The 22,885-nt window shown below is 36.8% G+C and overlaps 1 protein-coding gene across 8 annotated transcripts in view; it reads left to right on the top strand.

Annotated features, from left to right (window-relative positions):
• Positions 1–10,376: 10,376 nt before the first annotated feature.
• LOC113504242 (protein cycle) overlaps positions 10,377–22,885 on the top strand; it is a 36,863-nt gene continuing 24,354 nt past the window's right edge. For 2 of the 8 annotated variants that reach the window (XM_026886434.1, XM_026886436.1), the window contains exon 1: positions 10,383–12,961. In XM_026886434.1, coding sequence (XP_026742235.1) covers positions 12,867–12,961 — 95 coding nt within the window. In that variant the 5' untranslated portion in view covers positions 10,383–12,866. Of the gene's footprint in view, positions 12,962–22,885 lie in introns of all 8 variants that reach the window. The other 6 variants (XM_026886433.1, XM_026886435.1, XM_026886437.1 and 3 more) reach the window with 6 other exon arrangements.

Genomic DNA, 22,885 nt, shown 5'->3' with positions numbered 1-22,885 from the left:
AACCTGCGCTGCAGTGCTGTGCCTTTGCGGGTTGTATTCGGTCAGCTTGTATTACGGGCGGTCTCGTTAAACAACGCGCGGCCAGTTAACGAGTATAATCGCCTTTTAACGAACAACAAGGACGTTTGCTCGGATTAACCTGAACCTAGTGCCGCGAAGCAATGAAGTAATCCACGGTACTACAGGTTATTGACGAAATTCATAAAACCCCGTCCATATTGATTGTTTTCGGTTAATTGGTATCGGGGAAATAATTTCGATATTAATTTTTCGCGTAATATTAAATTCGTCTGAAATTGCCCCTCAAAAGAGAACGTGTATTATTAAACGAACCAATATTTTCCCGTAAAATACGTATCGGTTTCGGTCAGTAGTTTAAATATGATTAATTGATATAATTATATAGTTTGGTTATGCAGAAAATGATAGGTATCGGCACGTATTTATTAAGGGCGCTTATAGGGTTCTTAAGTCCTTCCTACATTCGAATTTGGACACGACACTTCTGTACCATTTTAATATTTGTAAACATAATATTTACTCCTTTTAAAAATAAGAAAACGTTCAATATCACATTTCTATATAAACAGCTAGTGTTTACCAAACTGTCGTCGTATTTGGAATTCCCGTAATAAATAGCAATTATTTATATACATACTGTAGACACATTTCAGTAACAATGGAGGCTATCGATGAGGGCGAGCCGATGTCGTGACGAAGCCGACGTTTATTAAACAAGTCGATACATTTTAAAGTAGTCAAACATTCGTGAGCTTTTTATAGCCGCTGACTAACACACACTTTACTTGTAACAGAACTTTTTTTTAGTCCTTTCCTATTCAAACTACACTCTTACACTGTGAAATTAAGTTAATTAGTTGAAATCAGAAAATTTAAGTTTTTTGTAACCCTACATAGATACGTATCTAATGGCATTTTTATTTATCAAATGTCTTATTAACAACTTTAACAAACAACACACATAGATATGCGTAGCTATCAATAAAGTCGAGTGTTTTAGTTAGCTTTGATTGTTGCGCAGTCGTACAAGTTGCAATTTATGTTTTAAACTGAAACAGCGACCCCCTATTACTATCAATTAAGTCTTATTAGTATTGCCGCGCATATCAACCAGGTATGAACGGTGCCTTGTTCGTCCTTTGTAAAACATAACATGACGTCGAGAGCGCCGCCCAGCGGCTACGCTTCTAAACTACGCAGACCCAAGAGCTACGAATGGAAGTGTGCTCGTAAATTTGCCAATTTGTAACAGAAAATGTAGAATATATGTCCTATTGCAACTGTTTTCTTGATAAACAACTGGATGATTGTGTTTCAAACCTGCATACCCTATCATTTGTCTGTTGTAGCATATGCTCACTGAAATCGGTGCATCGATTTAAGATTTAAGCCGTGTTCAAATGCATGTAGCATTTGAACACTAGTATAATTTGACATTGGGTGATGTTGGTTTGTTTTAGTCGGCGGTGTGCTTGCAGGTAAAGGCGCTGGCGAGCGCGGCCGGGGCGAGCGCTCATGACGCGCTACCGACACATCAGGTACTGCTCATCGCCTCACTGTTCATTTTCTAAAGCGTCATCAGAAACGTTACTTAGAGAATCGACATGCTGCGATTAACACATAACTCATTAACACTAACATATGCTGAGATATATTTTTTGTAGTAATATATTTTGGATTTCTTTTCTGTTTTCTCGCGTCATTTACTTCAAAGTTTTAAAAAAATCAAAATCTTGTTTTTTACTAAATGCCCGATCTACGAAGATTTACGATACATATAAAAACCAGCCATCTGCGTACAGTTACTACCTTTATTACAGGCCGCACTCTCATAGTCTCATCGGTTTTTTTTATATCGACAGATATTTATTCTAGATGTAATACATAACTCATAAAACTCCATACACAAATAAAAAAAACCTTTCCGATAAAACGCTCTAGTGACCATTTGTTAACAGACTGTTAGTTGGTACTCAAAAACTGTATTTAAAAGTTTGTAAACATAAATGTGGCAAACGTGTTTCATGCGAATATTCGCGGAATGATTATATAATAGCGAAGGTCACTTTGAAGGTTGTTTAATTTACATACCTGTTCCGAACTTGTCGTTATACTGTACGTTATCGAATCAAATCACAATTTTCTTTATTTTTAAAATAAATAAACTAACGCTTATTTAATAACTAATGCCTAAGAATTTTTGATACGATTTTTTTCTCAGAAAATTGCGTTAAGTTTTAGGTAGAGGCGCTTTGCATACCTATTTGGTATTTTGTTCAGACTTATTTGCATACTATAATTAATATTTGGTTTTAAAATATTATTCTCTAGGTTTTAATAATTGACCTTTGTTACTAGTTAGTTCAGAAGAGTAATACAAACTAGTCAAAATATCCATTATATGTTGGTCCGTGTATAATCTATATCTATACTCTATACTTCTATACTAATCTATACTAATATATAAAGCTGAAGAGTTTGTTTGTTTGAACGGGCTAATCTCAGGAACTACTGGTCCAAATTGAAAAATTCTCATCCATCACGCTGCAACTAATAGGAGCGAAGATACGATACAATGGAAAATGTGGCAAAAACGGGGAAAAATATTCAACTTCGAGGGCTTCCGTTCAAAAATTCCTAACTTATATCTTCTAACCACGCGGGCAACAGCTAGTTGTCTTATAAGTGCCGCATCCACTTTGTCGTACGTTTCGGACCTCGGTGTCTGGCGGTGAATCAATTAATTATATCCCTAGCCGTCTGCATAGGTACGGTATGTCGTTTAATTGATTTTAGCGTTCTGTTATTCGGGTTTGTTCATGCTGTTTTAGTTTGAAATTCTGTAGTGTGAACTAAGTGAAAACTAAATATAGGAACCACTTATTTAATTTTCTTAATGTCGACCAAGTTTGTTTAATATGCTCATTAGCATGATAACATGGTAATTTGCGACTTATTCTTAATTATTATTTAACAGTGTGTCGTAATTTGGTTATATTTTAGTGCCATTTACTTAATATTTTGTATTATTATATAAGGCTTCTAAGATATTTTGTGTATTTTTATTTACGACGGGCGAATTAGCAACTCTATTTCTAGTTCCTTTGCAAGGGCGTTTAGGCAACAGTGGATGGACTGCGAACCTAAGTTTTGCCTTTTAATGTTTGAAAACTGTTTTTTTGAATTTTCAATTAATCTCTCGTAATGGGCCGACTTGGAGCCTACGTACGGAAAAAAGAGAGACCGTAGTTTCGTAATAATTATGATCGCTCTGGTTTTGGAAACAGAACGCAATACAATCAATCTGACTTTTCTTGGACACATAAAAACGAATCTTGAGTGGGTGTACGTTTGTAATATTTTTGCTTAGTTTACTCATGACAAATTTGAATCGAGTAGCTAGTGTAGTTTTCTATTCGATATTTTATCCGTTTTTGTCAGTAGTATGTTGTTTAGGAAATAGTAAAACAGTGTAGTGACATACATTTCCTGCCCTTGTGAGATGTACTAGTATCGGGGTTATTACCGAGCGACCCCTTGTTACTAAGCGGTAAGAAAACGACACATGTTTTATCTCACGTTTAGAATGGAGCATAAAAGCTGCACGCCGACTATTCTTTACTTGACATGTAGCTTCTTAGCTTGGGAGATAAAAAATAATAGTTACATTAGTTGCTATGTTAATAATTTTTCGCTCCGGCCAAAGGGTGAAAACGGAAACCTGGCACCGAGGCAAGCTTGTCTGTCCGTCTGTCATCAGCCTAATATCTCCGTGTAGATAATATGAAAATATCGACTGTTGTGACAGTAAACGTTCACGGCTTATGTATTAAATTTATTTTTCAGTAATTAATGAAAAGTTGGTTGGTTGGTTTAAAAAAAGGTACCTACTGTCTTAATTTGTTGCCTTATGTGTTACCAATTCTTATTGCAATTTTGTGTTTATTCAGTCTATTTGTGCGGATTCCTCAGTATCGTGAGTCCGAATCGCACTTGACCGGTTCTTATGAATGACGATGATAATTTTGTCTTAATAACATTGTATCAAAGTCTCTAGTTATGATGTTATTGATAGTATTAGAAATATTAACAAGTAAAATCGCCGATTGCAATGTCAGCTGTTATTTATTTAATAGATCCGGGAGATTGTTTTGACTCAACGACGCATACAAAAAAAAGTCCAATTTAGTTTTATTATTTATTCTGATAGTGTATCTTGAGCGAGACAAAGGTAACTTGTCACATTGTTGGGGTCGAGCCGAGCGGATATGATGACGAGTGGGGGAGGGGGCGACTGCCGGCGACAGCCATGATATGTGCAATCTGCATCAGTACGAGTTAGTTGCAGGCAACCTGCGACCCCTACCATCAGTGCGTGTTGCGGACTTGTAGCAAACGCGTCATGATTTTACTGTCGATTATGTCAATTATGGATAATAAACCTTTATCCCTACTAAAATTGCAAATGTGAATGTCAGGTTGTTTGTTACGCTTAAAAGCGAAAATATTTAACCGATCGTCACGAGTCTTTTAAAACGTGTTCTTGGAGGGATTACAAGTACTTAACATATGGTTTTTTAACAAGTTACGAAAAACACTATTATGCTTTACAGCCTTATACCACGCGGGCAGAGCCGGTGGCGACCGCTAGTTGCTTAATATGTATGTTATACTTATTCTTGGTAGGTACTGGCTTACGATATAGAAATATGATTTACAACAACACGATATTTCTTCTGACTCTGAGTTTTTGTATATTTGTATGACAGTTAGATTTTATTTCAATTGAAAACCGATTTTGTTGAATGAAATATTGATAAAATCTTACTAGAATGCATCACCGAAACTGAAACGGATTAGACATTTTGTTTTATTCAACAAGCCTTTTAAATCATTGCGAGTACCTATCATAGGTAAATTTTAAATTAAACTCAATTTGTCGATTGATCAATCGAAATTAAAATATACGATTGTTTTCGTAAATCAGTCAGTCGGTTCGATAGTAATATTTTGGGTGGTATCGAATGACGGGGATGATAACCTGCGTAGCGGGTGCCGCGGCCTGTCCGCCGCGCCGTGGGAAGGGGGGGGGGATCAGGGCCCGCGCCGCTGGGGTGGTGTCACAGCCATACGCAACAGGTATTTTGTTTTCGTTCACGGATTGCCGGCGGGACGCCAACTCCCGTAACGCACAAATTTGTAAACAATGTAAGAACTAGTAATCACCCGCGATTTCGTTTCTTTATATGTAAATTACCATTGAAGAGGACTAACAGTCCCATTTCACAGCGCTGTAAACAAATCATGAAACTAGCTGTTGCCAGCTACTAATCAAAAAACTACCCTACATGTTAGGTTATAAACTATCTGTGTACCAAGTTTCGTCTTAATACGTTCAGTGGTTTTTGCGTCAAAGAGTAACAGACTTAGGGTTTTACAATATAAGTCAGATAAGTATTCTGAATTCGTTAATCATATCAGTCACTACTTACTTCATTTAGCCAACCTCTTTTATGTACAATCTTATAGTTCAGGACACTTCCATTAACTTTGCCTGTAACTCATATGTGTGACAGTCTGTCACTCGATTGGCTTTCCTATTATCACATAGGTGCGACAGTCTGTCTGTCTGTCAGTCGTTATTAGCGCAGCTTTGTTTCGCGTCGATACTAATCCGCGTTACGCAGTACGGCCGTATTTCAATCCAATTAGACCCAAATGTGTGTTCTTGTTTGTATGCCGCATGATTAACAAACGTCCAAACATATTATGGTCCTTCAGTTCATTGTAAACGAAATGTAATAAATCTATTTTGATACTGATTTTAATTAATCGGCTTTTGTCGGTGCGACTACTCTGTTGACTATTTTAAAACGTAGTGATGCTTTGTCTATATATTTTATATTCGTAAAACATTTTTCATTTGGACAAACGAATCGGCTGTGCGAATTAAAATATTTTGCTTATTTCTAACCATAAGCTCTAAAAATCCATTTACGGAGATTAAACAATGAATATGTATAAAAAAAATTCAATTTTACTGTGAAACATATTTCTATGAAAATAAACTTTCCAATGCAACACTTTACCATGTAAATTATTATTCATAATATATGAAAAGTGCGTAACGCACTGTAGCCTAGTCTAAAAAGTTTATATCCTAGGTGCATAACGTCTCAATAACATTAGCATAGATCAGCTAACCGCAATCATTACATTGCTAGTAGTTGTTAGTTGTTAGTATACTCCAGCAAAGAGTCCATAATTAAGAAAACTGCTCGGTATCATAAAAAATATGTTATATATACTATCGCATTGGCCAAATTTTTCATTTTTATTTAATGACTTTATATTTTTGCTCACTTTCCTAATCCTACTAATATTATAAACGCGAAAGATTGTATGTATGTATGTTTCTCTTTCACGCAGAAAAAACTTGGGACACAGTTGGATAACCGCATATTTTTGTTTTTATCTCGATTATATCATCTTTTTTAAATTGTTGCGGGCGGGCACGCGGGCAACAGCTAGTTCTTTATATTTGTGATTTATTGCTATTACTTCTCGCCATTTCGGACTTTAATATTTTTCATGGATGCATTTTGAACTATAAATTATACAATTACTATTGCAAAACACGTGCGATTTAGGTTTCGAAGTTCCGTATAGACAAGATTTAAGAGTTTGATTTGCAGTATAGTTTCAGATTACGTTTCTGTATATGTAAATAATTATGTATATTTATTGATCTGAGTTATCAATTTTTAATAATGCTTGTATTTGTCTAAAGCCTTAGCCGCCGGCGCCCTGCGGACACCTCCGGATGTTAGCCGACGAGAGTTCGCAAACGCTGCGGTTTGCCTCTGCATCTTGTTTCACCAACAAATATTATGTTGCTTAATCGATTCAATAATGTACACCTTTATCGTTCCATTGTTTACCATTTTACGGGTCATGCTTTAAAGATGTTGTTACATAGAACAAAGGAAAGTTATGACCGAAAATTGTATAATTTTCCTCTCACTCGTAGAATTTTGTAGATGTTCGTTTTTCGTGCACATTTGGGATTTATAATGTTACGTCTGTAAAATAGGTTGCATCTAGATGTCCACCCTAACGCGAGGACTTATTTTAACATTGTTGATGATTTTAACGGGCTTAGCCAAGAATTACAAAAAAAAACCACTTAACATTCATCGAGAGCATTATACATACAATCATAATGAGACATGAAGTTGTTGTTATAAGCTAACTTAAAAATGTAACAGGTTGATAGATAGGTTTAATATTTTTATCGAGCAAGTTGAATCACCTCACGAATAAAAATCCTTCTTCTCCAGTTGTAAAAAGAATAACAGAACAAATAAAATAATTACCTGTTTATTATCGTAATTCCGTAGTGTCACGAACACGAGTGACGCAACCTGCCGGGAGCGGGGGCAGTGTCGGGTGTCTGTATCGAGTGTCCGCCGAGATTGGCTCGGTGTCGCTCTCTCAGACAGAGGGTGTCGAAGTGACTAGTGATTAGTAGCTTCGGGTAACACTGACCGCGTCCTCCACAATACGATATTCTGATAATTTAGGCGTCATTACCTTTGTATTCAGACATTTCTTGTAGTGTTCTGTGACTAACTAAATCTAAGAGTATTATACAGTCCTGCCGGGGTAGCGGGATTGTTCGTAAGGACCCCGGGACACGAAGGGCAATGGAGCATGGGTTTGTCTTAGTCAGTAGAAGTCTAGTCTAGTCTGCGCTCAACCCAAAGTGGAAGGATGATTTCCCAGCATAAAAATATACTATTATATACTCATATGAAAGTTACATAGTGGCCAGTGGTGGGGCGCGACGCCCGCTAGCCATCGCACAATACACACATGACACAACCCGTGACTGTTTTCATATTCCTGAATATTTCACCAGCGCAACGCCTCCACGCGATACAACCATGTTGTTAGAACTTATTTTTTTAATTTTTGCCCACAGCGCTCACTTCTCAAACGGTACGTATTAGTTAGAATGCCCAGTATCCAGCCTATAAAAGACATAAGTTCCAGACGAGCAGTGGTCGAGGTCAAGGTTTGCAGGGGCAGTGCACGTGTACAGCGGTGTGTTTGCTAATATTTGGGATACATAAATGTCGATGACCGTGAGTTTGCTTGGCAACTAAGATATTCTGTGACGAGATGTTAATGTCAATAACATCGTACGTCGTCATAGAAGCCTGCGGGTGACGTGGACCTTCTGGTGACTTTCTTATTAGCTTAAATGTTGATTGGTTACTCCTCTCTGATAATTCGGTATAGAACATCAGGTTCATCCGTGTCTGGCCTGATGCAGTGAAGGAGCAGTAGCTGTCACCATATACGATTGGAAATATTTGGGCATTGATATATTGAACAAGATTAATTTAATTTAACAATCATTATAAAATACTTGTGTCGAATACGAAGGTTATTTGGCTTGTAAGCTCTAAGTCTAAAAGTACCTAATTATAGTAATTATCCTTTTAATACAAGTCTCACCAATATGTTTAAGACCTGACTTATAAAAATCCTTGCCGTTATTTGAGCGTGTGTTATTTTTATTTGAATTTATGTTTATCCTTCTTATAAACGAGCTAAATCGAAAGAGCCACTGAAAAGTTAGAAACGATTTAAAAAAAATCTCTTAAGACAGACCATAAACACCATACTATACATCTTGTTTTGCATATCCTAACCGGAAATGATTCACCACGGTCGTTGGGAAATTGTATTTTATCTTACATTCAATGTGCTGACAGAACGATAAAGTAGTATTTAGCTTCCCCCTCAGAATCCATGAGAAACCGCGAGACACAGTGTCCGCTGTGCCCAGAGATATAAAAACCCGTAGTGTGAATGGGACTCGCGAGGCAGAAGGCCAAATTTATGACCTTAATAAATCTATGCTTTAATATTTATCTTAATTTTTTGGATCACCTGTAAACCTTAAACTCTAGCCATCATGGTTCCTTGGGTACATTGCTGACTGACAGACGGACAGAGAGCAAAGCTTCGGAAACAGGGTACCGTTTTTACCATTTGCTACAGAGCCTAGGGTAATTTTATTGAGCCTATACGTATTATTTATTAAAGGAAACACTTACATATAACAAAATTGCACCAATTGCCCGAATAATTTTTACCCCGACGAATTACAACTGTTTTGTAGCTACCTTCAATCCAGTCGCCTTTAAAACATATGTTATGCAATATATAAAACATTGATATTGTATTTATTACTCGCTAACTTTTAAAACCAATAGAACGGCTATTTACGCTATACTCTTTTCATTCTTACTTATCATTACCTTACATCAACCATCTTCACCCAAAAATTCGAAACCGAATACGTCAAAGGTTTGGTCTGTGATTAGTTGTCATGATTACTGAGAGACAACGATAAAAAGGAAAAAGTCCTGTCTCCCCATAGTCAGGCTGTGTTACACCCCACGGATCGCGGGTTCATCTTTTCCCACTTATCGGGTACAATTTCCAATGCATGGCGTTGCCAGATTAATTAAGGAGAGTTTTACAATTGTTGATGAAGTTAATTTGTGGTCTATATGCGGGATCCAGTTCATTATCAAGTGCAGTTATTCATTAACCAGATATTACTTTTCACGATCTTATTAGTTCTTAACCCGATCGTAATTAACAGCCTGTTATAAACGTGACTTCTCTCTTTGCTCTTCCTTAACCCTCGAACGAATGATCCGAAAGTGATTAAGTTGTGAGAGTTTTTAGCTGGTTGAAAGAAATGGCCGACATAAAAAAATCGTGCTTTATATTTTACACCCATTACATATACCACAAATATGTTTATCAAACTGAAGGATTTGACAAGTAAAAATAATCTAATCCAAGTTTCCAAGTCAAGGGTATTTTAGTTATAAAAACGCATATTATCGAAGCCTCGAACAAGTTAATATTCAGTGGGTTTGCATCGATAGTTGGCAATGTAACATCATTATTACAGCGTTAATGTGTTAGATAGAAATTGATATTGACACTCATGATAAGAGACCTGTTCAGAATAACAATGATGTGGTTATCAGTAACGACCGCATGCGTGCGCCACTGAACTTGTAGCCATGCGTGACGTCATGCACTGATCTGATGAGCACTATTAGCTGGTCCCGCGAGTACACAACAAACCCTTTTCACATTTTAGGTACTGCTTGCGAGCAGAAATTGAACAATAATCTTAAAAAAAAATAAACCTTTTTATACCGGTCCTAAAAAAGATTATGAGCTCACCATACAAAACTTTTTGTTTGTAATAGACTTGTTCTCTTGAAGAAAGTTGTTAAGTTGTTCCTTAGCTCTCTAGCTTTACCTCATTCAGACTTCATGTTTACAATGTGACCAAATCTGTTTAAGCGTTGTGTAATGCTTGAAATATCAATTGAAGTCATAACTGCTGGGGCCTCTGGCTGAACCAATAAGTTTATTCAAGTGCACTGTCGTTTGATGTTTGAAATGATCCTCATGTGACGGTCATAAAAGTAACTTGACAAATATGGTTAATAGAAATCTCCGGTTTAACATATTTATAGAGACAGATTTTGATTATTTAGATGTTTGTTTTACATATTCAGAGATAGTAGGAGATTATAATTCCGACCTCTATCTGTATTCCTACGTCATCTCATGGTACTAAAAATATTACAAATAGAAAAATGAATCCGTCGTATCTGCGACCAGTAGCCACCGCGGCGGAGAGGTGCCCGCGGATCACCGGTGGGAGGGGAGGAGGTAGATACTACACCCTTTGCAGACTCTGTGAATTCTCGGTTTAAATGTAATATCCGAATCCAAAACTTTCGCTAGGCGCGCAACTAAAATATTAACAGTGATACGGTGAAGCCTGAATTCAAATTAGCTGGTTATTGAAAACACAGGATTCACTCTCAAAATGTTATATTTACTGGGCACTTGTTACCTACTGATATTCACAAATAGACATGAGGCATGAAGACCTTGATAAAATACGTTTCAAAAAATTTCAATATGCTGTTATTTTAGGCCTTTTTATTTAGGGGAAACAACAACACATTATTTAGTCAAATGTATGTGAAGATCGGTCTCGTAAATATAATTTAACATGTTTATCATAGACATACGAGGGTGAATACCTACGTGTCATACAAGATATTTAAAAATGTTATAGTTCTCGAACAGAAGTCTTCGTGGTAGTCATTCGAGTAATCATAAAGGAATCGATTAGAATCAGTCGCGGCAAAATCTGTTATCACGAAGCAGAGCCACTTACACCGAGCGCCGGACGGTGACTCGTCCGAACTCGAAAGGCAGAAGCACAGACGGTTGATTTTAGCTTCGGTGCATCTCCAGCCGAGGGCCTGCCTCGCCCTTATTTGTTTACATGAAAATATCGCGACTTTACAAGAGACTAAGATGCGCTCAGCATTGCATGTCATCACGCGATCTCAGTAACTCCTGTGCACCTAAATACACGTACACGAACACAGTACGTTCTGTTCAGTTGCATAATATTACGTTATGTTTACTAGTTGCAGCGGCGGCACGTGTAAGCCAGCTATTGACGTATTTAGAATGCGACGTCTCCGTGCAATCTATCCATTACTTGTTAGATTTTAAACTCGTCGGAACACTTGTATCGTTGGCAAGCGCTGGATAAGCCGCAATTACAAACTATTGAGTTGATCGAGGAGGGCGATGCTCGGTGGTGAAGGGCAGGTTCAGGGGCACGCTGCGTCACTGCGATGCACTTTTAGCCGTTCGAGATTGCGCGAGAGTGCAACATATTACCTGCTAGCTTGTGTGAAATAAATTCGTGCGTGTTTCTTTTTATTAACAACAAATCTGTTTAATGGTTCTAGTTATGTGTATTATATTTTATAACTTCATTCCGCGGTAAATTTTCCAAGTGCCAATGCATAGTGCCCCTTTTTAATGATATCATCTGTTTCCGAAGTTATTGGCTGTGATGACGGTATGTGCCTCAAGGCGTAATTCCAAAATACAACGAATATTTCTCAAAACTTTTTTGGACTTGCCGAAGAAAGCAGTGAAATAGTGTTATGTTAAGTGAGCGCTACAGTAATGACCGGACTCGGGTGCTGACGACGAGTACGCTTGTCCGGGACCAATGGTGGTGGATTCCCTTAGACCACATCAATTTAGTGTTACAACAAGCATATTTACTGCAATTATAAAATAGACGAAACCAGTTTTCTCCGATGCTTGCGGGGGATAATAATATCATAATTACCGGACATGTCGCAAGCGCTTAATTGTAGTTTAATTATGGATAAAAAGATAATTAGGGATGTTATAATAACATTAATTTTTATTTGTATGTGGTAAAATTCGGAGTCAAGTCGAAGGGTGGGGCGGGGCCTAACGCCATGCATTAGAGTGGGCGGCGCACAATAGACTACGTCTCGGACTTATGTTATTCCTTTGTATTGGACACATTGTATTGCGTTACTAATGTCAGTGCATGTCGATGATTTATTTATAAAATTTACTCAGTGTCTTCCATGAAATCGAGACCGGATCATGAACGTTAATTAGAGTGTCTGCTGAAGTGTTGTGGCGGCGATTGTTGTGCTGCGCGGTCGGCGGTGTACAGAAGCGAGAGAGGAGCGTGTAAGGGTTGTCGCGGATTCGCGAGCAAAGCAGATTAGTCGTAGAACCTTTGGCGAGGGTGGTCTCTGCACACGCGTTCGGTGCGCGGCTAGTAGGTAGTGTCGGCTCTCGCCACCGGCGGTCGGCAGTCGAGTGGCATCGCCGCCCGGTGCGGTCGCGTGTGTCGCGCGTGTGTCGCGGGCCGCGGCATGGCGCGCGAGTACGCCCGAGTGCATGAGTTCTACCTGCCGCTGCACGAGCTGCAGCCGCCCGCGCAGCACTACCACCAGTATGAGGTGCACCAGTGAGTACACACCATTAACATAAACCCCATAATATTTTTTTAACCATTTAATGCATTACTAATTAATCATAACTCCGGATAAAACAACTCGTGATTTTTGTCATATTTTCAAACAGCTTTTCCAATATTCAGAACATGAACAATAATCGTAGAACTCTATTTATTACCGCCTAATTAGAGAAGTTTGTTATGGTTTGAAAATGAAACAAAATGTGATCCGCGTCCGCCTCCTTGGTTACTAATATCTTAATTGATATTGCATCGTTATAATTAATGGAAAATACTAGTGCATTAATAAAGTGTTATACAAAATGTTTCACATTTTTTTCAAGAATTAAGTTTATTTTTGTGGCGTCTGTACGTATTTACATTATTACGAAGAAAAGTTTGAGTTATTTATGGGGAGTAATCTCATTATCTACTGATACTATTTTTGAGGTCCTCAAAAGCTTCGTTATTTGTAAGCTTTAAGGCTAAAAAAAATCAAACTACGTTTGCTACAACGATTTACAACTATCTCTGAAACGTCGATTAGTAACTTTTGAAATGGCTTTAGTGAAATAAAATTCCTTCATAGCAACTTCCTCTGGGTTATCAACCAAAATCATTGTATTGGCCGCCTGCTATCGAACCTTCATACAACCAGAATCTGCGCTGGAATTGAATATTCCCATATTCCTCATGTTCAATTTAATTAATAAATCTTTGATTTTATATCTCCGATATTTTCCTGAAATAAATTGCAAGTATTCGTTGAGAAACTGAAGCTGTTATTTTCCATGATAACTTGATGCATACTTCTACGAAGATGTGAAAAACATTTTACATGTAGAGGTAGTGATTACCGGCCTCATAATTGAGCGGGCACCGGTGACGCGACGGCCTTGCGAAGGTACTCGTCCACGTCAATCGCTAATGAGATATAAACTGCTCACCTATACTTTTGGCTCAGCATTTCCTACGGCTATATGGACTTATAGGTTTTTATTCTAAATTATCTACATTGTTAAAAAAACTCCAGATTTTTACAATTTGCAAAATTTTTACTAATACGTTACTATTTATTTTTCCAACTGAAATGGTCGCCGTGGATGGCAATAGGTTGTTATGATGAAGATGCAATGATTTCCTACCGATCCACCGATTTTGTTAAAATTATTGCAACAAGCGCCAGATAAAAGAGAATGAACTCAAAAAGTTTACGCTACGTTGTAATAGACAACAAATAACATTGCAGTAGTTTTCAATGCCGTCTTGTTTATGTTTCATTTATATAAGATTTATATCTCGCTCCCATTAATCAGTCTTGCCAAAAAACTCGAACTTCTCATGAAGCCTTGCAAACAATACTATGAACTCGGTTAGTAGTCGTCACTGGTGTTACTACCAACTAAGTTTGTAACACTTCTTTAAAACATACAACGTTTATGTTTACCTCCAATAAAAACATTTTTAGGATGTTTTATAGGACAATGACAGCCTCTGGATATTTCTAGAGACTGTTTTGTTAGTGTAATTCTCAATTGAATTATCATAGTGACGGGTTGTTCGCGTCTAGGAAGTGTTGTGTGTTTGCATGGTGATAAATGTCTATTACTGGGTTTAGATGCTGGTTACATCTCTGTATATAGCATGTGTTTTACAACATTATTTTTGTTAAGTGGTTAGTTGGTTCCTGCTTAGAATTGTAACGTGCTGAAATAAAAATAATGTTAATGAAAAATAAAAAAGATATGTAGGCACCACGGCTAGGCAGAAGCCTCTCCCTATAGTTCCCATATAGGGAAAAAAATATGCTGAATAGAAATTATGGTTTTATAGTATTTTTTAGGGTTCCGTACGTCTGAATACAAAAACGGAACCCTTATGGGATCACTCGTGTGTCTGTCCGTCCGTCGCTTACAGTTAATTATCTCCGAATCTATTAGACCGATTAAGTTGTAATTTGGTACACATATCAATTCCTGTGACCCAAACACAGAGGTGTGACGTGAGCAGATAAAATCTGCATATGGGGGGTCATTTAGGGGGGGGGGGGGGAGGGGAAAAAAAAATCTGAAAACTGCATCGTGTGGCATATCAAATGAAAGGTCTTGTTGAGAAGATCTTAAATGTATTTTTTTGTAATTTTAAAATAAATAGTTTCCAAGTTAATCAAGAAAATAGACGAAAATTGACCATTCCCCCCCCTTTTATCTCCGAAACTACTGCACCTAAAATTTTGAAAAAAATACAGAAATTAGTTTTCTCCTTATAGATTATAGGAAAACCTATAAGAAGTCCATGATATTAAAATAACATAGGAAAACACTCAATATTGTGCGTACCAACTTACATTTGCAGGTGGAATGTGTGGGAGAACATATTTTGAACATAAAAACATGATAGGTAACATCGTACGGAACCCTCTTCACTCGAGTTCAACTCGCACTTGTCCCCTTTTTTCTGTCGATTTATCCTTTACCTATGATTTCTGTCTTCCTTTTTTTAATTTCGTCGTCAAAGGACAGTAGTAGTATTTTGCCTCATTGTAGGTACATATAGCGGTGAATGTAGGCTTAGCCGCCCAACACGCGCCGAAATCGCTACGCGGTTCGACTTTTATTAGAAGCGACGTACACGGCGAAAGCTTTGCGGGTAAATACAACAGTTTGCATAGAACTTTATATTATGACCTGTACTTAAAATTACCTGACCCAGCAAAACTTGTTTTGTAATATAACTACATTTTTTTTCTAAATAATTGCTGGTGAAAAACGTTACGTACGAATAAAAAAGCAACAATGTGAATAAACCTTACACTTTGGATTAGGAAAATCCCTTATCACCTGAAAAACAGATAGTAGCCCACTCCTATTGAATATGCAAAAATACAATTTCATTGAAATCGGTCTAGCCGTTTCGGGGGAGTATGGTAACTAACATGCTGACAAGATATCGAATGCAGCGACTGCAGAGCGTTCCTCTTAACTCGTTTTAGATTCTCAACGTACCAATTAATTAGTTACAAAACTCAGCCAGCTAGTTTTATTAAGCATGAGAATATCACAATCTCTCTTTGTGGCTTCCTAATGAAATAAATCTTTGTGATATTGTTGTGATACGCATTAACAATTTTCCGTTAAAACAATATGATACGTTAAAAGTAATGTAGAAAAGTTATTCAAACTAGTCATTGGTTTTTTCGTAACTTTTAAAATATACATATATTTGATTAACGGTTCCGGTTTCGTAGTAACTATTTAGTAATCCGTGGTTTCGGTAACAAAAATGACATTTCGATACAAATAGTTCTTGGTAGCGGTGTTCCTAGAGGCTCATACTATTTCCCCTATTTGCTTGTATTCTTTGTAACAATTTTCGAGCGATGAATGGATCTGGGGGTTAACATCACCTCTAAAAATTAGTCTTCTAGAGTTGTAGAAGGGTGACGTCACTCGACGTCCTATAGCATGCTGTTTCACTTCCACACCGCCAGATGTGGTGGTAGTCTCTCTGTTTGGCTTCCTCCGCCAAATTTCTCAGTTTTGTTTTTCCATTTCTGTTAATCGGCGCCCACTGAATTAACGCATGCCTGTATTTCTCTTTGACGTTAATTTTATGTGATTTTAATCAGCTGCCAGATACGAGCCGAATATTACTTAAAGAATTTCCTTTTATTTTCGCAGTTTTCAACTGAAAGGCAATGGTACCTATAATCAATGACCATAAATATTCATGCTCATATAATATGAAAGTTTTAGATACTGTCTAATTATGTGTAGAGATACATTTCGCTTTTGAAATAACCTTTTTAAAATGACCGTGATATAAGTTTTGCCTTGATTTTTTTCTCATTAGTTTCCATTTCCATTAGTTATATCAAAGTAAACATTGAAACCAGAAGCGTCACCCTAATGCTGAACGGGTTAGCAACCTGCTTCTTCTGCATCGGTATCAGGCTCTTTGAATGTGTAGTTACGGTTCTTAAGTTTCTAAGGCAAGTGTTGTCTAATAAAAAAAACATTGCTCACTTTTCGTATATAAAATTAATATAAATAAAATAAATAAATAATATATAAATAAAATAACATTGTGATTCTTATTTATGCACGTACTATTTATTACTCCTTTGACTCAAAAGGTTGCAGGCCCCTGTCTTTATATATTCATTGGTTGGTAGTATATTTGTACGTTTTACAATGCTTCGCTTTCTTATTGCACCCGACAAAGGCGTACAAAGCGCGGAATGTGTGTACTTTGTCATTGGCATAACTTTTAATTAACGAAATGCGAATGAAAAATAATGACAACAACCCAACATTCATTGTGCAGCATGGGTGCCCTGTGTTTGATTAATGCTTTCGTCAGTCGACTTAGTCGAAACGACCAAATTTTGTTCGTGTAAGAAGCCTGTTATTTAAGGTTTTGACAATAGCAGCATTGAACCAAAGCGCCATACTGAAGCCACGACAGTTTTGTTTGTCATCCGAGCTCGCAAACCCAAGTAGCAGTTTGGGGGAATAGGGACCTTTCACCCCTTCATTCTAATTTCGAATCAATCGTAAAATCGTAACACCGTAAGCAGAAAATTAAAAAGAAAAATAGTACGCCGAAATCTTAGTAACACTGGTAATCAAGAAAGAATTCAAACTTTTAATTGGTCCTTTAATTAACAACAGTAATCAGTTGTGTTTACAACTTTTTTGTGATTTAATTAAATGGGTTAATCAAAGGCTACGGAACGAGTTTCATATTCTTATTTAACATACGATAGTGAATTAAATTAAATCAATAAAAAAACCTATGAAACAGTGTCAATATTTTATTGTGTTTCTTTGCATTTCAGCAGGCGTGTCTGAGTCCTGGAAATTATTGTTAGTTTAGTTTTGTCACAGTACATTTGTGGTGAAAACGCAGTAAGATAGAGAAAGATAAACAAAAAACAACGAAATTGAATCATAACCACCTATAAAATCGTTTAAAACCGTCAAGACAGCAAAGACTTAGCTCGCTAATTAGCATGTTCTAAAATGAAGGAAGCTACGTCAATTTAAAAAAGTGTACAAAATTATTATTTTTGTTTTCAATGCATCGTACAACATTTTCGATAAACAGCCGTAGGTAATCATATTTTGGTATTTTTTCTTTAAAAGACATGTTTCACTCTTTACATAAAATTTCAAATCAACCTTTCCATTTTAAACCAATAAACAACACTTTTCTTGAAGAGGTAAACATGTAAAAATTGAAATAGAAAACTTACAACTGGAAATATTTTACAAGTAATTTTTAAAGCCAGCGTACGTTTGAAGATAGCTACAGCAGATAGTGCTTAATGGGTCAGACGCTGTATTGTATCAACATTGTGTTACACAAAGATGCGGGTGCAAAGGCCACCGAGCTCACATCCTGGCAGACACTGCACGCTGCAAAAGGCGGCATCTCCGCTTGCCGGCTCCGAGCTCGCCGGCTCCATTGTGCCGACAACCGACACTTCCCTTAATACCCATCGTCTTTTGTCATACATACAATAATACCACTTGCCAATAAAATGGACTCAATTGATGCATTTGTGCAATCCTGATTATTTGATTGTGGTCACACTTGTAGTCAACTATACTCGTAGCCAAAGTATAGATCTGTAGCAACACTAAGCCGACCGACGCTATTTTTTTCTGACCCCTTACAAATGATCACTCTCTCTCCCGCCTAAAATACGACCAAACATTAATATTGTTTTGCTTCAAATTCAATTATAAGTCGTTGAGTACTGACTAATTAGACAAATGGTGAAATGAAGAGGTTTTATACCAAACCGCAGCAGGATTCAAACCTGCATTCCCTTAACGTGTAGTCGGCTGCCACGCGGTCGTGTAATACAGGGGGTGGAATTTAACAGAGTATTTTAGTAATATGCAGAATTGTGAGTGCGTGAGTAATTTAGGTGTTTTGAATGTATATTTGGTAGCTGTCTGAGCGCGAGTGTCGAGATGTTTACGTTGCGATACTTAATAGTAACGAGACGAGTTCTAAGGCTCGTGAGTGGGTACAAGTGAGGTGTTTATAGATCCTCAGTTTTATTATACTCCTGGATGATAAGGGTATTTATTATCCTTTGAATCCAATTGCGATATTTATTTGCTCAATTTTTCTTATTGATAAACGAAGAATAAGATACTACAAAATAAATAAGATGTGTATGAAATGACTATTTAAAAAATTTAAAACCTTACCCTCGGACAGTAAATCGCAAATATTAAGCACCTCTCATACAAAAATTAGTGATTGGTTTTCGTTCGGAAAACATTACCCTTCTTAAATTAAGAGGCTGGCGTGTGTCTGCCTTATTTTTTTTGCACAGCCTGAATGTCATCACTGAAGGCAAATAATATTTCGAATAAGAGAATAATAAGGGGAATGCACCATTCATTGTTCTCAGTTTCTCGTTTTCTGTCGAACAACAATAAGGCACCGTTTTCTTTGTCTGCTAATCAGATTATGTTTGCAGACACATTTGAAGACGTGAAGCTTTTCGTTATAGAACGCTTCTGGGAAATAATTTGCAACACTAAAATATCACTAATTTTTGGCTGGCAACAAAGTAGTTCGAAATGAGAATCACATTATTTTTATAATGTTCTTTATGAAATGTGGCTGTGTCGGAAAATAAACAGTTTTGTAGTCAGCAAATGATATTATTAACTACGTTGTGGACTTCGAGGCTTTTTCATTACGATGCCAGTCTGTGAAGCTTTTTTATTAGATCTTTGCCGTCTGCTTGAGCTCAAGCTAGCTTTGACTACTTCGCTGCAGTATTTGTGGACTTTATTTCAATATTATTTCTTACTGATAAGTAGTGATAACGATCGCGGTATGAATATTGAGATCGTAATTATGTTTTTGTAGTAAATGTATGAAGTGAGTTTATTTATGCCTTGAAATGAACATAATTTATATTAATTTATTAATTTTCGTAGGTTGACGTTCAAGCTCCAGAAAAGTTTGTATTCGTTTTCAACGTTCGTTAATTAATTCGGCTTAAGATAAGGTTAGTGTTTTTATTATTCGCAACCTTTTAACAGGCCGAAAAGAAGACTAAAAATTGACCGCAGACTGTTTAGTAACTTAAGTTAAATGTGATTTTATTTTATTGTAGAACCTTTTTTTTGTTACATTGAAAATAATAGAACCCCTAATCGAAATCCTTTTTAACTTATTTCATATTGTACAAAACAAATTTGTAAAAACACCCTCAACTACAATATTTTCATACAATGATACTCATCGTCTTTCATCATATTTTTAGTGCTAAGGCAACTGTCGAAAACAACAGATTATATACAATAGAAGATAAAAACGTTTTAAAACAATTTTGCAAACTATGTATCAAAGGGATACAATATTACAATGTTACATTTCCGGATTTAAATATTTCTTGTTGTTTTATAAATCGAATACAATTCTTAAGTGAAGCGAGGTCATACATTCATGCATAGATAATAGTCAACACTTCACAAGGATTTGAGTGAAGTGTTCCAACCGCGTCTAGAACTCGATTCTAACAATACTTTGACACGATTCCGTAGAGGATAGATCTACCATCTGATACCGGTTTACGATATAAACAAGTTTAATTAAAGAATAGACGGTTAAAAATAAAAATCGCAATAATTATCACCGTCATATATGCAATAATTGAGATTCTAGCACGTTTTAGTATTTAGCGTTGTACGGTACCGTAGCCCCAGTCATGGATTTTTGCGGTGGTAAAATATTAGCGCAAGATGAGTCGCGAGAGTGGGACTGGAGCAGCCGCAGATAGAACTCGATGGCGTGTTATTGGGGAGGCCTATGCCCAGCAGTGGACGAATATGGGCTGATGACGATTATGATGATGAAAACAATGTTTGTTCTTACCGTGAAAAAGAATTTTTGCTCTGCAATAAATTAATACAACCCGTATAACCTTAAAAACTCCTGAATTAATAAGAACATTGTCACCCGGAAGTATAAACAACCAAACAACGAGGAGATCAAACGTGAAATAAATCTGGAGCACGCGAGCTGCCAATCCTAGGTCGGCGACACTAGATCAATTGCGCTGCAGCAATAATGCGCATGCGCATCGCTCAGATCTGACCCACATCGCGTCGGGCGCACATCACACATCTACCGTGCGTGTACCGGTATGACTCCAACACCAGTTGGAATCATTTATCAAATATAGTATTCTTAGGGCAACTACGCTTTGTCTTAAGTTCCCTCATGTTAAATTTGTGGCCTGATCCATACTGCTTTTTTCTGATCCAAATGTCCTTAGTGCGTAATAGCTACTAACATATTATGTGTCTTATAATTGTAGACATTACAGTTTCTTTATTTCGAATCGCTTTAGTCTCAAATATAAATTGAAAGCAAAATATTTGTGCTGATTAGCGGTCTTAGTCCGTAGTCCTCAATGCTCCAGCGTCTTGGAGGCTGATAAGAGTCGCGGTGCAATCTGCGCCGGAGTTAAAACAACGCCAGGTGCGACCCGTGTTATGTGTTGATTGGTAACTCGTTAACAATGCCCCTCGGCGCGCGTTAATAAGCCCTCATTACTTATTACACGGTGTTATGCTATTTTACGTTCCTTATGCAATATAACAACACACATCAATGTTATTTTATGAGATTCCGCATTTTATTCGTTTCCGGCGCGACGTATACATTGTACTTGTGTATACTACCTACACTTATGACTAGGGCACGTGTCACTTGTTTTTGTTTCTGCATTAGTGTTGCATTTTTCTTACTATTGCCCTTGATATATGGGAAAAGTAGGTCGTGAAATGTACTGCGTGTACGACTGCGATTAATATGAGGTTGTGTTATATAGAAAAGGGTGTGTTAACGTAGTTTTCGCGGCATTTCCGTGGCGACTGTAGAGCTTCACAGAAAGGTACGTAAGTCGAACCTTCGAGAACTACGAGGTAGTTTTAAGCAAAGGATTGTAATTGTTTTGTTATATTAATTAGTAGTATTTTAGTAGCAAGCATCCGGCATCGATTGGTCTTGGAGCTGAAGCCTCAGCGGTGCGAGCCGCCTCGCAGCCTCAATCTAAGACATTTTACTTGAGTATATTTTGTTTATTTTTTAACTAAAATGATGCTCGGAATTCTTTGGAAAATTTATAATTGCAACACTTTAGAACGCATCAAATAGATTCAGTGAACATTTTATTTATAAACACACATTCTAAATGCAGGTTTGCAAGTTTGCAGCCTGCATCTTGCGATCTTAACCTTACAATTTAATATTAATAAATAAACAATCGATTATTTATTTATTAATATGATAAACACCATAAATATTTATTTACTACCATTCAATCAATAAACGACTTTTTTACGGTAATCGATTCTTTTTGTTACACATTTTAAAAGGAAGGACTGAATTAAGTTTGGGATATACAATAAAGTTTCAGCTGCATTCCACCTTTGTGATATACTTGAACACGATATACGTTTTTGAGAAATACCCGTCTTACAGAATTAGCTTAAACAGTAATACCGTGCAAGAGTTCACGTTGAATACGTGAGTACAATAAGGTTCACCGCGCAATAGTCCATCGGGAATGTTATGAATGATTATAATAAAATAATCAAACAAAAGGAAATCTTTTAAGATATTTCGTTCTGAAGTGTTAACCGAATCTTTTGTAAAAATTTTATTGTAAACAATTCAATTTTATTTATTTATCACAATGAATCATAAAAATTAATGTTTCACTATTTAACCTACTGTGTATTTTTAAAGAAATTATCTATAATATTATATTTATTTACGTAAGTCAAATTGTGAATGACGCGGTTCAGCTGACGTATCTCGATTTAGCTAATTAGGTAAGTAGTGTGTCTTGTGATAAATAGAAGTTTGTTTTATTCTTACGTCGACCGTAGC

Source organism: Trichoplusia ni, chromosome 21 (genome assembly GCF_003590095.1).
Source record: "Trichoplusia ni isolate ovarian cell line Hi5 chromosome 21, tn1, whole genome shotgun sequence".
Lineage (NCBI taxonomy): Eukaryota > Metazoa > Arthropoda > Insecta > Lepidoptera > Noctuidae > Trichoplusia > Trichoplusia ni.
This window is presented reverse-complemented; position numbering and strand designations above follow the sequence as displayed.